At 32.7% G+C, this 17,740-nt stretch overlaps 1 protein-coding gene across 1 annotated transcript in view; it reads right to left on the bottom strand.

Annotated features, from left to right (window-relative positions):
- LOC136025913 (helicase domino-like) overlaps window positions 1–17,740 on the bottom strand; it is a 144,374-nt gene that overhangs the window by 68,366 nt on the left and 58,268 nt on the right. The window contains exons 13-16 of the mRNA XM_065701977.1: window positions 17,205–17,348; window positions 14,239–14,406; window positions 9,972–10,085; window positions 7,371–7,574 (exon numbers count right to left, since the gene is read on the bottom strand). Coding sequence (XP_065558049.1) covers window positions 7,371–7,574; window positions 9,972–10,085; window positions 14,239–14,406; window positions 17,205–17,348 — 630 coding nt within the window. The remainder of the gene's footprint in view (window positions 1–7,370; window positions 7,575–9,971; window positions 10,086–14,238; window positions 14,407–17,204; window positions 17,349–17,740) is intronic.

Here is a 17,740-nt window from a genome sequence, read left to right as displayed (position 1 = left end):
TAAAACAAGAAAAGGAAAAATGTTTGTAGCACTTCAGATTGAAATGGAAATGTGACGAAAGCACACAACATTACACCCCGAAGTGACTAATGCTCTATCTCCATTTGACGGCCAAAACTTAAATTTCTATTAGGCCCGGTGCTTTTAGGAGAGCACATATCATTGAAATTCATGGAAAAGACAAAGAGAAACGAAAGCAGAACAAAAATTGAGTAAAGTAAAACAAGAAAATGAAAAATGTTTGTAGCACATCAGATTGAAATGGAAATATGACAGAAGCATACAACATTACACCCAGATGTGACTAATACTCTATCTCCATTTGACGGCCAAAACTTAAATTTCTTAAGCTCGGTGCTTTTAGGAGAACAAAATTTCGTGTTTCCGTTCCCTTTTTGCGGCTAAAAAAGTATCAAACTTCAGTCGCATAACGACTTTAGGGGTTGCAAACGTCTTTATTTGCCTAGCCCCCCAGTTTTGCTATTTGTGACCAGTGCGTTTGGACACGAAGGGGATTGTAGAAACTGTAGCATAAGTTCTATATTTGGAACCATCGGTATCCAGAAATTATGACTGACTGGTAAATTAACATAATTTTTTCTTACTTTTATCTTCAGGTTCTTTATAGTTTCCCGTAGGGCTTGAGGTTTTAGATAGAATAAACGCTTGGCTTTTGGATATACTAATTTTGACTAAAAGTTTAGCCATTTCTCTGTGATCAAAACCAACGAATAAACAAAATATTGACATGTAGGCTGAAAAAAAAAACTTTTTCTTGTTTTTCTCTTCAGTTACTTCATGGTTTCCAGTAGGGCTTGATGTTTTAGATAGAATAAAAGCTCGGCTTTTGTATATACTAATTTTGATTACAAGTTTAGCCATTTCTCTGTGACCAGTCAACGAATAAAAATAAATAAAAAAATATTGAAATGTAGGCTGAAAAAACATACCTGTTCTTGCCTTTCTTTTCAGTTACTTTATGGTTTCCAGAAGGGCTTTAAGGTTTTAGATAGAATAAAAGCTTAGCTTTTGGATATACTAATTTTGATTGCAAGTTTAGCCATTTCTCTGTGATCAAATTCAACGAATGAAAAAAAAAAAAAAAAAAAAAAAAAAAAAAAAAAAAAAAAAGAACATTGACAGGTTGGCTGAAAAATCATATTTGTTCTTGCTTTTCACTTCAATTACTTTTTAGTTTTCAATAGGTGTTAGATTTCAGATAAAATAAAAGCATGGCTTTTCATATACATACGAATGTTGACTATTTGTTGATTTCTATAAAAAGCAATTTCATTCTATCCAAATCCTGACACCCATAGAAGAAACCTCTCTTTGAGGAGTTTTGAAGAGACAAATACAAAATAAATCCAAATTCCATGAGACAGGTGGTTCCAATTATGAGACATTTGGTCCCATTTCTAAAATCTTTAGTACGCAAACAAACTGGTCAAAAATAGCGAGACGGAGTGGACCACATTCACATACCAGACTTTCGGAAATTAAAACTAAATTTCAATTTAGTGTCGACACTCAGGCATACAAACGCCAAAAAAAAAAAAAAACTTTTTATACGTACAAGATTCCTGTTGCATTATAGCATGAGTTTCAAATACTTTTTTGATTCTTGTTTCGTCTTTTTGGCGGAATTACTTATATATATATATATATATATATATATATATATATATATATATATATATATATATATATATATATATATATATATAAATAATAATAACATAACGTTAGGAAGCCGAGTAACATGGGCCTGAATTAATAATATAAAGCTTATGCCCCATTCAAAACGAAATCTTACCAATACTGAAATTGAACTAGTTCATGCCAAACAAGACTTTTTTGTGGATCTCAAATTCCTGATTTTCGTTCACAGGGCAATTAAAAGCTCAAAGAGGGCTGAGTTTGTCGAGCAAGTGTCGACCACCAAAATATTTTGATTTGTGTGCACCTATCATTGAAATTCATGGAAAAGACAAGGAGAAGCTGAACTAAAATTGAGTTAAGTAAAACAAAAAAAGAGAAAAATGTTTGTAGCACATCAGATTGAAATGGAAATATGACGAAAGCACACAACATTACACCCCGAAGTGACTAATGCTCTATCTCCATTTGACGGCCAAAACTTAAATTTCTATTAAGCTCGGTGCTTTTAGGAGAGCACATATCATTGAAATTCATGGAAAAGACAAAGAGAAACGAAAGCAGAACAAAAATTGAGTAAAGTAAAACAAGAAAAGGGAAAAATGTTTGTAGCACATCAGATTGAAATGGAAATATGACGAAAGCACACAACATTACACCCAGATGTGACTAATACTCTATCTCCATTTGACGGCCAAAACTTAAATTTCTTAAGCTCGGTGCTTTTAGGAGAACAAAATATCTGGATACAGATAGTTTAGGACAAAATACAGTAAACATTAAAAGTTATTTTCGAACGCATATTCAACAATTACATTTGATATGAAATAAATATAATAGCAGTATTCTTTTTCCATAAAGTACCCTCCACCTCTTTACATTACTCTCCATCATTAACAATCGTCAATTCTTTTTAGAAAATTTATTTTTGTTTCTAGTTTTTTTTTTTTGTTTTTTTTTACATTAGGGTATATTTACATAAAATAACACAAAAACATTAAATTACCAATGTTATAACCTACATCGGTAATATTAAATTACCTACCAAAATAAAACAGCAAAATATATAACATAAATATATAATAAAATATATAATATATAACATACTGAGAACAAGAGCTAAGAGCTCATATGGCACTTGTGACGAGGCGAGAAGAGCTAAGAGCCAAGAGATCATATGGTATGAGCTCTAACAAAATTCCATGAATCAATGATTTAAAAGGGAAAATAAGAGGCTTAATGCCGGTCAGGATTTAAAATAAGAGCTCTGAGTCACGATGTCCTTCTAAATATCAAAATTCATTAAGATCCGATCACCCACTCGTAAGTTATAAATACCTAATTTTTTCTAATTTTCCTCTCCCTTCAGCCCCCCAGATGGTCGAATATGGGAAAACGACTTTATCAAGACAAATTGTGCAGCTCCCTGACACGCCTACCAATTATCATCGTCCTAGCACGTCCAGAAGCACCAAACTCGCCAAATCACTGAACCCCTCACCCCAACTCCTCCAAAGAGAGCGAATCTAGTACGATTCTGTCTATCACGTATCAAGGACATTTGTTTATTCTATCCACCAAACTTCATCCCGTTTCCTCCACTCCAAGTGTTTTTCCAAGATTTCCCTCCTCCAACTCCCCCCAATGTCAAAAGATCTGGTCGGGATTTGAAATAAGAGCTCTGAGACATGAATTCCTTCTAAAAATCAAATTTCATTAAGATCCGAACGTCTATTCGTAAGATAAAAATACCCGAATTTTCACGTTTTCCAAGAATTCCGGATTCCCCTCCAACTCCCCCCAATGTCACAGGATCTGGTCGGAATTTAAAATTAGAGCTTTAAAGCACAAGATCCTTCTAAATATCGAATTTCATTAAGATCTGGTCACCCTTTCGTAAGTTACAAATACCTCTATTTTCAAAATCACACTCCTCCCCCCAATTCCACCAAAGAGAGCCGATACGGTCCGGTTATGTCAGTCACGTATCTTAGACAGGTTTCTATTCTTCCCATCCAGTTTTATCCTAATCTCACCGCTTTAAATATTTTCTAAGATTTCCGGTCCCCCTCCCCAACTGCCCCCCCCTAATTACGCTTGATCCGGTTGAGATTTAAAATAAGAGATCTGAGTTACAAGGTCCTTCTAAATATGAAGTTTCATGAAGATCCGATCACTCCTTCGTAAGTTAAAAATACGTTATTTTTTCTTATTTTTCAGAATTAGCCCCCCCCCCCCCAATAGAGCGGATCCATTCCAATTATGTAAGTTACGTATGTAAGACTTCTGCTTATTTTTCCCACCAAGTTTCATCCCGATCCCTCCAATCTAAGCGATTTCCATAATTTTAGGTTCCCCCGCCCCAAACTTCCCCCAATGTCACCAGATCCGTTCAGGATTTAAAATTAGAGCTTTGAGACACGTTATCCTTCTGAATATCAAATTTCATTGAGATCCGATCACCTGTTCGTAAGTTAAAAATACCTCATTTTTTCTAATTTTTCAGAATTAACCCCTCCCCCAACTACCCCAAAGAGAGCGGATCCGTTCCGGTTATGTCAATCATGTATCTATGACTTGTGTTTATTTTTCCCACCAAGTTTCATCCCGATCCCTAAACTCTAAGTGTTTAACAAGTTTTAGGTTTCCCCCTCCCAAATCCCCCCCCCCAATGTCACCAGATCCGGTCGGGATTTAAAATAAGAGCTTTAAGACACGATATCCTTCTACACATCAAATTTCATTGAGATCCGATCACCCGTTCGTAAGTTAAAAATACCTCATTTTTTCTAATTTTTCAGAATTAACCCCCCCCCCAACTACCCCAAAGAGAGCGGATCCGTTCCGATTATGTCAATCAGGTATCTGGGACTTGTGCTTATTTTTACCATCAAGTTTCATCCCGATCCCACCACTATAAGTGTTTTCCAAGATTTTAGGTTTCCCCCTCCAACTCCCCCCCAATGTCATCAGATCCGGTCGGGATTTAAAATAAGAGCTCTGAGACACAATATAATTCCAAACATCAAATTTCATTAAGATCCCATCACCCGTTCGTAAGTTAAAAATACTTCATTTTTTCTGTTTTTTTAGAATTAACCGGCCCCCCACTCCCCCCAGATGGTCAAATCGGGAAAAACGGCTATTTCTAATTTAATCTGGTCCGCTCCCTGATACGCTTGCCAAATTTCATCGTCCTAGCTTACCTGGAAGTGCCTAAAGTAGCAAAACCGGGACCGACAGACAGACCGACAGAATTTGCGATTGCTATATGTCACTTGGTTAATACCAAGTGCCATAAAAATCACTTGTTCTAAGTTTTAATTTTAAAATACTATTATGATTTGTCTGGATATTTGCTCTCTGTGAAAAAACCAATAACGTTTTTTCCCTCTTTGTACAGCTTCATTGAAGTTCATCAAAAATTAAATAAATAGAAAATAAAAAATTGAGTAGCTCATCAAAAAAATATATAGGGTGCCCACAAAGTCTGGATACATACGAATTTCAAAGAAATATTTGAGATAATAAACTAAAACAATAAGTTTTTAAACTGAAAGTAAGGAGCAACATTAGGACTTAAAAGGGGTAGCCCCCTCCTCGAAACCTCGATCTTCATACTGAAGTTTTTTTTAGTGTTTTTAAAAAATCGTCTTATTGTTCTGATTACACGGCCCTTGCCTTTCAAGAGTCGTTCCTAGAAAATTGGGATGAAAAATTAAACTTTAGAGTAAAGATCAAGGTATTGAGACAGGAGCAAGCTCCCACATATACACAATAATTTCTATTAATTTAGAACTCTTTTTTATTTAATATCTGATAGTTTTTAAATAATACCAGGAGATCCAGCTCCCCTCCATAGAAAATTAAATCCCCCACGCAAAATCCTGTACAAACAGAGGGCAAAAGAAGAAGTTAAATCTGTTTTTCAGAAATCATCCAAAACTTCTATATAAGTTACTTTTTAGAAGAAGTTTAGATAGTTTTTAGAAGTTATCTCAATGAAGTTACCTAAAAAGCATTAATGGTTTTCAGGCACAAGACGACTTTAGGGAAACAGAACTAAATTTAAAATTAATGCCAACATTTAAGCATAAAAGTTGCTTTTTAGCAAATATTGTACCCAACCTTCGAACAGATTTTTGAATCAAATCTTAAAATGTGTATTCTATGGAATTAAAAATTTCCTAAAAAGGAAATATATATTTTTAAACAATATTGATTATAATACTGAAACTAACAGACGACCCAGAAAAACTTGACAATTCTTTATTCTATACAGTAAGACCCCCAAGTCCTTTTCTAGTTCACACGATATTTCTTAATAGAATTATTTAATTTAAGTAGCAAAAAAGAGAGGAAAATAATAATGAAAAAGCCCAGTGATCTGGACTTGTATTGATACTCCAAAAAGACTTATTCACAATGACATTTTACAAATACTGGGATTAAGCAAGCAGAAATTTGAGCCAATCAGAAATCTTTATAGAAATTTTTCAGCCAATTAGAGAACTCAAATTAGTATAAACCTTGGTAAAAGTTAAATTCTACTGTGAACAGGCCTTTACACCACTGCAGTCCGGTATTCTAAATTTCGAATGATCCAACGTTTCACATTCCCCATGTGATACTACTTTAGAAACACATCAAGCTACGCAAGTTAAATCCTAGACCTCCTTAAAAAAAAAATAACCCCATAAAAGAGTGAAGTAAGGCGCCTTTAAGAATAAGGTAAGAAATTATTTATGATTGTATTAAAATAGTTAGATTTTTTGCAAGGCTACCTTCAAATGTACCCTGCTACTTAATCTTTACCCAGATTGTTCTTAATATAGCGAAAATGATGCTCTAACATTTAGAAGGCTTGGGACGTGCTAGCCTTACTCCTATCTTGAAAATTTTTACTCGTTTTAATTTTGACTTGGTTAGTTCTTTAATTTCTATTGATTTGGGTTTCATTTATTCATTGATAGTAATTTCTGTTTAACATAAGTTTGAACTATTATATGACTTTCTTCCTGGTCTTCTCTAAGTTAAAATCCTTTCTAGACCCCCTCTAAAATCATCCTCCTATATATCTCTGAATTACATAGTAACCCGTGATCACGATGGTTTGACATCCTCAAAAAAAAGTCCCCTTACTATACTGAAAAATTTATAATTTTTAGAACTAAAAATAAAAGAGCTCAACGGTAATGAAAAGCTGGTCTCAAAAGCTTACAAATGACATCTTGAATCTTAAAAACATAATTTTTCAGGGTAGAAGAATAACTTTCAAAATTTTTTTTTTATTTTACTAATTTTTGCCATTAGCTATTTGTTTCAAACCCCACTCTAACAATTTAGATTCTTACTGTATACAATCAAATCTTGCTTATAAAACATAGCTGCCATTCATACCTCCATCATTAATTTACCTCTCCATACCTCTTCTATACAAACCACTCTAATCATTTCTTTCAAGCAACCAAAAGCCACAGCTATTTGAAAATAATAAATTCCGTAAATGTAATCAACGGTTTTCATTTTCTGAAGACGTGATCTTTGAAGTTCAATAAAATGTAACACTATTTAAAATGCATTACCCAGGTTTGGCAGCCTCCCAAAAAGACTATTAGAAGATCAACTATATAAAGCGAGAGAAAATAGTTGCTAAATATTTTTTGCTTTGAATAATTTACAGTTATTTATGGTTAATAATTTGCGCTAACCTGACCAATGAGGCCTTCAAGCTCTGCCTCAGCTTTACTTTTGGGTTCATCCTCGTCAAGAGGTGCACTTTCATCGAATTCAGTCTGATCAGCTGCCACTTCAGCACGTAGTTTCTTAGCTGCAGTCACATCACTTTCATCTTCAGCCGCTTGGAGCGCTGATTCCCAGGCAGCGACTGCACTTTTATCACCAGCTTCTTGGGGCTGTAAGATGAATGGGGAAGATTTATGCTTAATAAATAATGAAGACTGTAAAAGCGAATACGTATCAATCAATCAATTGAATGAAGATTTCCTAGTATAAAGTCTAGATATATATTAAATCAAATGAGCTAGCAATTGGATCAATACTGTAAGAGAATGTACTATTCTACTCATTGAAAAGAATAGGTTCCTTCATCTCACAAGGCTTGGACTGCAGGATAACAATTAAACATTTTTGTATGAGTGAATTGTCTAATAACGTCTGATGTTAATTAAAGAAGAAAAGAAGATAAGAGGAGGGAAAGGATAAAAGAAGAAAATGGAGAATACTAAGTTGATAGAATAAATTCATTCGTTAGTGATTTGTATCATGATTTCGTTCCACGGACAGAAATAAAATCAAATTTTGAACATTTGCCTATCAGTAAGATGATATAAATACATTAACGGAATCAATACATAACAAAACTACAACTAATTTATTAATACCTAATCAAGATCATGTGAAGGAGAGGGAGACACTTGGACCAGTCATAACCAGAATACTGAAATTTATTCAGTTTCTCTGGAATATCCTTTTTCCGCATAAACTAACTTCCAAACTGTGTCCAGCATTCGGAGCATTCTTACCCTCCATAAAAAACTAGATGGGCAGTGGAATCGTTTAAAAAATCGGGAAAATTTGTTTCATTCCCGGTAAGAATCCAATCCTTTGAAAAACCATAATTAGAATTCATTGTCCCATTATTAGTGAATATACAACAATCATTTTTTTTCTTCAAACTGGTGGATTGCTTTTAGCTGACCATTCTTAGATGATTTTACCTCTTTATGTCAATTTGTTTGTAGCAACTTAACGTATAGTTGAATAATAGCATATATTCTATATAATCGCTTGTTGTTTACTTGTAGCTAAATACTTGAGTACAGAATCGTCAGCATCAGCGTAAATTATAAGTTAGCAGTGCGAAAGGTACTTTTATTGTAGCGAAAGGCCTTAATATTGTAAAGAATTAAAAATAGATGAAAAATTAATTCTGGAAAAAAAAATGTCACAACAATCTGTATAGTGTCACAGCACCAGATCAAAAAAAGGTTTGTCATTTTCAATTTTGAGCCCTGACTGATAGCATATTATCCTATTCTTCTTTTGCAATTTCAACTTTTTTTTTATAGTTCTTCCAATTTTCATATTCAATTTTTAATTTAAGTAATTAAATTTAATATTTTTTTTCTAATTTAATCCCAATTCAATATAACACTACCCGACCCTATTTAATCATAATAGTTAATTTATTAATAATTAATTAATTAAAATGTTTATCAAATCTTGGCATTAAATTTCAAGCATTGATTTTGCATAGTAGGTAGCATCTCACGAGCCAGTAAAAAAAAAGTAATTAAAATAACAGCCAAAAAAATATTAAAGGTGATTGTGCTATGTCAGACTGAAATGGAGAACGAGCAAAATGCACATATCATTACAGCCAGACTTGATCTATTCTCTATCTTCATTTGACGACCCAGGCTTAAAATTATTTTTAAGTCTGGTGCTTTTAAGAGAATTTGTTTTCGTTAAATGTGTCCCACTTATAGTAAAATCATATAGAATCAATATTTGTCGGATGATTCACATACAATTAATGATCAATGATTTACATAGAATTATAAATACAAAAGATTTCAAAAGCCAGAACGTACTCAGAATAATATTTGAAATACGAAAGACAGCGGAAATAGTCTTCTGATTGGTTACGTGGAAACTTACAAAACCATATACAGCTTCAAAATAAAAGGTAAAAATCGAGAATCCCGATTTTCATGGTTTTCTTTCTTCGACCATGAAAATCGAGAATCTCGATTTTCATGGTTTCTTTCTTCGACCATGAAAATCGAGAATCTCAATTTTCATGGTTTCTTTCTTGGTTTTCTTTCTTCGACCATGAAAATCGAGAATCTCGATTTTCATGGTTTGTCAAAGTAGGGGAAGCCTAGTAAAGAACGAACAACAGCACCATAGTATAAAATTTTTTAAACGCGTAATAAGAGACTGCCTAGTGAGAAAAAAATCCATTTGTAGCTGATCCAGGAATGACAATAATTAATTCGACCAGTCTCAATAATAAATGTTATTGCAAAAACAAAAATGTCATACTTTCCCGTAATTCTCACCAAATTTTTTAGAAAATCAGTTTCAGGTACCAATAGACGGAAGAGGGGCCCAGAGGTACGACATTTCTTTTTTTCTTTTGTCTAACGTCATTCTTACTTTAACCTCCTGTTCCATTTCGACACCTTCTTTAATTTCTCCTCACCTCCTTCCACATTCTTAATACAACTTAAAATTTGATGATAATATTTTTATATTAAACAAAAGAAGGAATTTGAACTCCATACCGATTGACCAGTGACATCTTTTGTAGACACAGATGAAACATGTCTTTGACTTTGAAGCCTTTTTGCAGCGTCTGCTTCTGAAACATCCACTTCAAACAGATCTCGAATAGTTTGCTAAAAGAAAAAAGAAAGTGGGAAATCCATTAAGATTCTCTTTACTGCCTATCCTATTTTCATCATATTGAAGAATGATTGTTAATAAAAATTAAAAAATTCTTCGAATATATTGGAATCCCAGACATTTAGCCTATAATGTCAGTACCATATCTAGTTGATAATGTATATTTATGGAAAAACCAGTTTACCAACATTTAACACAACACGTAGGATACATAGAAAACCTAGTATTTATGACGTAAAAAAATGAGCATGGTGGGATATGATGTCGTGACTCTGCTGCCGATTTCCTGGTGTTCATTCTTTATTATTTACGACGTCAAAAAACGGATATGATGGGATATGATGTCATATTTGAGCGACTGCTGCATGATCTCCTGGGGTTTATTCTTTATTATTTACGACGTCAAAAAACGGATATGATGGGATATGATGTCATATTTGAGTGACTGCTGCATGATCTCCTGGGGTTTATTCTTTATTATTTACGACGTCAAAAAACGGATATGATGGGATATGATGTCATATTTGAGCGACTGCTGCATGATCTCCTGGGGTTTATTCTTTATTATTTACGACGTCAAAAAACGGATATGATGGGATATGATGTCATATTTGAGTGACTGCTGCATGATCTCCTGGGGTTTATTCTTTATTATTTACGACGTCAAAAAACGGATATGATGGGATATGATGTCATATTTGAGTGACTGCTGCATGATCTCCTGGGGTTTATTCTTTATTATTTACGACGTAAAAAGCGAATTTGATGGGATATAATTCATGTTTGAATTACTCTGCTGCCTGATTTCCTGGGGTTCGTTCTATACTATTTAAGATGTAACAAAAAGATTAAAGATAAGCATAAAAACCTCCGCATCCACGTGGGACACTGTAGAAAGATATATAAAGTAGAATCATTCCATATCTTAACCATTAGACAAACCCAGATCGAGATGCAAGTGCTCCAGAGATCATTTAAACAAGTAGAAATATAAGCAGAATCAGATTTTTTTTCACGGGTGGACAAGTGAGATTTCTTTTGAACGCGAAACCTGGCTTCACCTTTGCAACAGTAACTTTTAAAGAGTCTAATTCTAAATTAATTTATTCCAATACATATATCAAAATAGGTAATTAGTAGTTTAATGCTATTATTAGATGTTTTTGGAAATTACAGGTTGTTCTTAAGTCTCGAGTTGGTTTCAAAGACATTTTGGGGAAGTTTCAGCCAAAATACGTGTTCGAGGGTAATATAAACTGGACCGTTGATGGACAAGGAAATGGGCGGAGCTTTTAAACGTGCCAAGACTGTAGTAGCCAAATATTATTGATAAAAACAGGTCTTTATTAGAAGATCATTTAGCTAATAACTTGAAGAGCTTGAATAATTTTAATATATATATATATATATATATATATATATATATATATATATATATATATATATATATATATATATATATATATATATATATATATATATATATATATATATATATATATATATATATATATATATATATATATATATATATATATATATATATATATATATATATATATATATATATATATATATATATATATATATATATATATATATATATATATATATATATATATGTGCATAGCTTAGATTTATGGCTGTTTCTCTTTCACTACAACAATCAGGAAATTAACAATTACTGGATCTCCATGATTATATGTTTTTTTTTTCCTTTTCCGTTGATTTTTCAACCATATCCCTTATTTTCAAACTTAGCACCCACTAAGTATTACTGCATAATTGTATCAAACTTTTTTTTTTAATTAAAAATTGAGTTCCCATTTTTTTCAATATTTTTTTTTCTAAGACGTATATGACCGTATAAGCTCCCACCAAATCTATTTAAAGAATCAGATTTCATTTTTAGCGTCCTTGGTAAATTCATTTGTCAATATTCAAAAGTTTAAATTCAAAGGCGCATTCATCCACAAAACATAATAAATATACAAATATCTTTTTTAATAGCCCAAAAACTTAAATGCAGGAGCACACTTGCCCAAGGGGCGGAAAATAAAGACCCACCCTCCCTAGATAGACCATCAGTAAAAGAAAATAATACTCCAAAGCTAAATGTTTGTCACGTCATCCCCCCCCCTTCAAGCCGACCAAAAAAAAACTACTTTCCAAAAAATTTGACACCAACCTGTTTAACATGTAAAGAAAGTAATAAAACTGCAAAAAGGTATACTTGTATTATGGGCCTGATTGTCTACAATCCACTTGGAACAATAGGTTAGTACAGTTTGATATTATGTAGCACAGATTTGTCTTTTGTCAGATACAAGATTATACAGGCAAAAAAAGATTGTGCTTTCAACTATGCATCTTGTATTCGAAGGCAGGGGAGGAAGGCAACGATAATGAAGCAATAAGTTCTGCGAGCTTTGCCTCTCATAGTTTATCTGTCTTGGCTTTACTCTAATTGGTCTCTAGGGTCTTTGATCATTTTCACCAAGTTTCTCACTTTTCAGGTAGGTTCAAAAAAGTGATCAATTTTGAACACACATATAATTAAACAAAAATACATTTTTTTTTTTTTTTGAAGAATAATGTGCCACAAAAAGGAAATCCTGGTAATTTCACTGTAACTGACCATTATAACAGCTGTATTATAAAAAGTATACTTGTAATAGTATATGCCATAGGATGACCAAATATCATTAAGAAGTGAAAATAATAAATCTCTAAATAATAAAGTCATCTCTTTTTGTTCTCTCTTTTGAAGAATTAGTCTATTCTTTTGAATTAGTCTCTCTTTCTGCTCTAGCCTCCTTCTGAAGAGCCATTATTCCAGACCTTCACTGTTTTACAAGTTAGAAGAAAATTAATTAAAATTACCAGGAAGAAAATCCTGGTAATTTCACTGTAACTGACCATTATAACAGCTATATTAGCAAAAAGTAAAACGTCCTTTCTCCAAAATAAAATATGACAGGGACATACTAACATAAGCAACGACTCAGCTTAAAGAGAGTGTTCTACATTTTGCAATATCATTCTGATTAACATATCATTAACAAAATTTTCATTTTTTAAATTCATCTTTCAATTTTGATTATTCAATCAGTCAAATAATTAATTAATCAACACAAACTAACAACTTTATAATCATTATTCATTTTCGAGGAGAGGGTAGCACGCATTTGACCAAAACGAATTTTTGAACTTAATAATCAGTACTAATTTTCGAGGGGTAGCACAAACTTGACAAAAACGAATTTTGATGATCTTGGGGTTACCACGAAATCTGGAAGATGGGTGCCATTTAACCAAATTTTCTACAAGAAATACTATAAGACAGGTATTCTTTCGTAAAAATACCCCCCAAAAACGTTATTTTTTCAATATCTAGACAGGGGGAGGGGAAGAAATCTAGAATATGGATTTCTGGCTATACTTATCTACTAGAAAATGTTTGGGAATAAGTTTTAGTACATACAGACAAACCGGGAAATCAGCATATAAAGATATCTCTGGCCTCAGCAATGCTGTTTACATTTTCTTTTTCAAAGGAAAAAACGTTTCCAACCCCCGTTTTGTGTCAATAACCTCCATTGTTTTTTCTTAAAGGTATTTTATCAACTAAAAAATGAAAAAAGAGTACAGTAAGAAGGTTGTAAACAAACCAAGTGCATTAAATCCTAAGTCTGGAGTGCTACATCTGCCACCCCCTACGACACAACCCCTTCCAGCCCAACATTACATCTTCATGGTATGAACTAGAGGGTATAGGTAGCTAAACTCCACCGAGAATGGAAACTGCCATTAGTGTCGACAATGAGACACCAACACCAACTAGCGTTCTTTGGCATTTCCCAAGTATCATAATACGGCAAAATTATTACATCACAAAATCTAAAAAAAAAAAATAAAGAAAAAAGCGAAGTTTGAAGAAAATGCTATGACGCGAAACACCAGATTATGTTCAGTGATTTTTCCGACAAATGTAATAGTTTCCGACATTAGAGGCTGCCGATACACTTAGGTACAAACAGTAATTCGTTCTCCTACGATTGTTTTAAAAATCAAAGAGAAAATTGAACCAGCGTGTCACAATATGCACTTATTTTCAAAATAAGATAATCATCAAGAGTAAAATACTTTTTGAAAGTAGGCCGTTGTGAAGTTACCACCTTCAATGGCCAGATCGCCTAGTAGCCGTTTTTGATTGGCTTTCTTCAGGATGTTCTCTTCTATCGTTTTCTCTGATATTAAGCGATATATGTGCACATCTCTTGTCTGACCAATCCGATGGCATCTATCTTGAGCCTAGAAAAAATGTTAACTAAAGGTTAAAACCATTAACAACGTATAAAATGAAACAAGTTCCTCTGAGAAAACACCTTCGAAATTGATAATTGCATCCGGATTAACATAGGTTCTTGACAAAGGTCCTTGCGCTGGCTTAAAAACCAAAATTGAGCCTGCCCGGGATTTAAATCCAGGCTGCTGATTTTCAACCCGCTGATTGTCTATCTTTTTAAAGTTTGGTGCCAGTTACTATCAAACTGGTACGTTTATAATTAAACTGAACATTTTATTGCAACAGTTTTACCTCTATTCATAACCATACTTCAGAATCAGAATTGGGAGGAATCAGGGGTAGCTGTAAATTAAATTTACGGTCGTATCTTGTGCTCTCCTCTGGTCTAGGATGAATAACCAGAGATAAGAATAAAGATAATCTTCTATAAATAATCCGAACTTTGAAATCGACTGGTTGTGGTCAAACGTGTCTTGAAATCACGTCGAGAAGAATCACCGTTCCACCAACGAAGGTGATTGAGCTAGAACAGAGTTACGACTCGCTTTTCTGAGAACGATTCTCAACAAAGTTAATGATTCACTAACAAACCGGATTATGTGAACTGAATGCTGGTAATTCAGTTTTAGAATTAAATACGATTTTTTTGGTACTTTTTTTCATTTCTGCAAGCAGACACAAATGAATATAAATGTTTTCCATTACATATTTATATATAGTATATATTTATCCTGATCTTATATTTACTGCTATAAATAAACACATTTACATATTTCACTTTATGAAATAAAACTTTGAACAGCTTGACCGAATTTTCACAAACACAAAATGTATTTTGCTAGGCAAAAAATGGCCTTCTTCGGTGCCACAGCAAAAATAGAGCCATTTTAACCCTATTCACGAATTAGCATAACAGTAGCAAAGCTGTGAAAATTCGCATAATTTCATATTATAAAGCAGTATCAAGTAATAACATAAGATATAGAGCAAGCAATGTCCGTTTACACCCAAACAACACTTACAAAAACGTTAACACGTCAACAACTTTGTTGTACCTAAGCAAAGGGTGGTACAAGTCTGGAACTATAAACATAATTTATTACAGAAAATTAACAGTTTACAAATCAAACTGTTAGTGGAATTTCTTTTTCAGTAAAATGGAATTAACAAACAATATAAACTGACAAAAAAAAATGTTCTTGTATCATAGATCCGATTACCTACAATCCACACAGAATTGCAGGTTAGTACAGCTTGATATTTATATTGCACATGTTTGTCTTTTGCCAGACATAATATTATACAGGCAAAAAAAGATTATGTGCTTTCAACTTCGTCTCTTATATTTAGGGGGAGGGGAAGAATTAAAAGAAGCAAAAACTACTTAAAACGATTTTGTCCAGCACTGCTTTTATTTTAATATTAACTTGTTTCACTAATAAAAAGCACACAGATTAGAATTAGGTTTCCATGAGCTATGAATACGAATTAGCTTTCCAATTAGCCATTAAACATCTCTCAGTGTTTTATTGCCCCACTAGCGGCAAAGAAAGAAGAGAGGAAAAAAAGAAGGAACACATCAGTGCTACCTAGGTGTAAGGTTTTAATAAGCTTTGAACAAGAATTATTTTTCAAATTAACAATTAAATCTCTCCATGATGTTTTTGTGTCCCACCAGCGGCGACGAAAAAAAGAAAGAAAAAATAAGGAATGTGTAAAAGTGATTTACTATGTTGCTGAAGATGAGAGACTGTAATTCTCCCACATGGTTTTCTCGGCTATAGTGATCCAATGATGCAGTTTTCATTCCGATCCACACCCTTTTCTTGGGGGGGGGGGGGGGTGCGGGTTATTTTTCAAATTTCCAAAAATCTGTTTTGCAATAACTGGTACCAATAAGAGTAGCCGAAATAACAATCACTATTCCTAAAGTAGCTTTAAATGGCAACTCTTATACGAGTTTTCCATTTTTTTCTAGATACGTTTCCAAAATTTCAGTTACTATGAGTAAGCTCATTCTTTAGTAGATTGTGTTGGACACCGCAACCATGACTAGCGTTTCCAGCAAAACACCAGCGAACTACTGTTATGTTTTTAAAAAGCAATGTAAACAGAATAATATCTGATTAAAAAAAAAGGAGCTTAGACAAACCCGTGATTCTGCGTCCTCTCGTGCATTTAAGTTAGAACATTGTACATTACATAGAAGTTCCCTTCAGACAATCGTATTTAATTTTTAAATGTTTAACTTAATAGTACTTATTAATTAATAATATTAATAATCAATATAACCTGTGCATCCATTGTTGGATACCAATCTGAATCGTAAAAGACTACCGTAACAGCGCCAGTTAAATTCACACCAATTCTACTACTTCTTGCTAATAAAATGAAGCAAAAAATCAATGTGCATATTAGCTAATTTCGTTTGCTTGTATTTTTTTTCTATTTAATTTAAAACAAAACTTGCTTTAAAAAGATTTTTGGCAGTAAAATTTTCACCTGAATAAATTTATATGGCCAGATAGCAATATACAATCTTTTATCATTTAATTATTTCCAAAGAATAAATAGATTTCTACATCTTAAATTGTGGTGCATATGCTGAATTTGTATTTTTTTTCTCTTTTAATTGGTCAGGGACTCAGTTACTCTTATAAATAAACATGAAACCTAAAGTAACTTTCATTTTTTAACAAAATAATTTTTATTTCTTTGTTCATTATTCACTTCTTATTTTTTCAAACTGAAAGAAATAGTTTTATTTCGACATTAAATCGGTTTTTGTCAGATCGAATATTACCTGTGCATCCATTGTTGGATTCCAATCCGAATCGTAAAAGACTACCGTATCAGCGCCAGTTAAATTCACACCAATTCCACCGCTTCTTGTTGACAAAATGAAGCAAAAAATCCGCTTGTCCGAATTGAATCTTTCCATTAATGCCTAAAATTCAAAATAATCAAATCGATTATTTTTTAAGACTTTTTAGCCTGAGAATAAGAAGATTAATATGAACGATCAGTGGTTTTTTTCCTCTTTGCAACAAAGCTAGGAGAACAAATTAGAAAGCATCATTTCAAAGTCAGTAGAAGAGAAAGAAACATTTAAAGTCAAGTTACATACATTTATAACATCCATTATACTCAACAATAATTTAAATTATTAAATATACTATAATATATATATATATATATATATATATATATATATATATATATATATATATATATATATATATATATATATATATATATATATAATAATAATTATTATGTAACTATAATATAAAGGACTACACTTCTGACATCTTAAGCCCTTTGGTAGAAAACTTGGTA

Source organism: Artemia franciscana, chromosome 4, assembly GCF_032884065.1.
Source record: "Artemia franciscana chromosome 4, ASM3288406v1, whole genome shotgun sequence".
In the NCBI taxonomy this organism is placed as follows: domain Eukaryota; kingdom Metazoa; phylum Arthropoda; class Branchiopoda; order Anostraca; family Artemiidae; genus Artemia; species Artemia franciscana.
The sequence above is the reverse complement of the archived record's forward strand: the minus strand, read 5'-3'. Positions and strand labels throughout refer to the sequence as shown.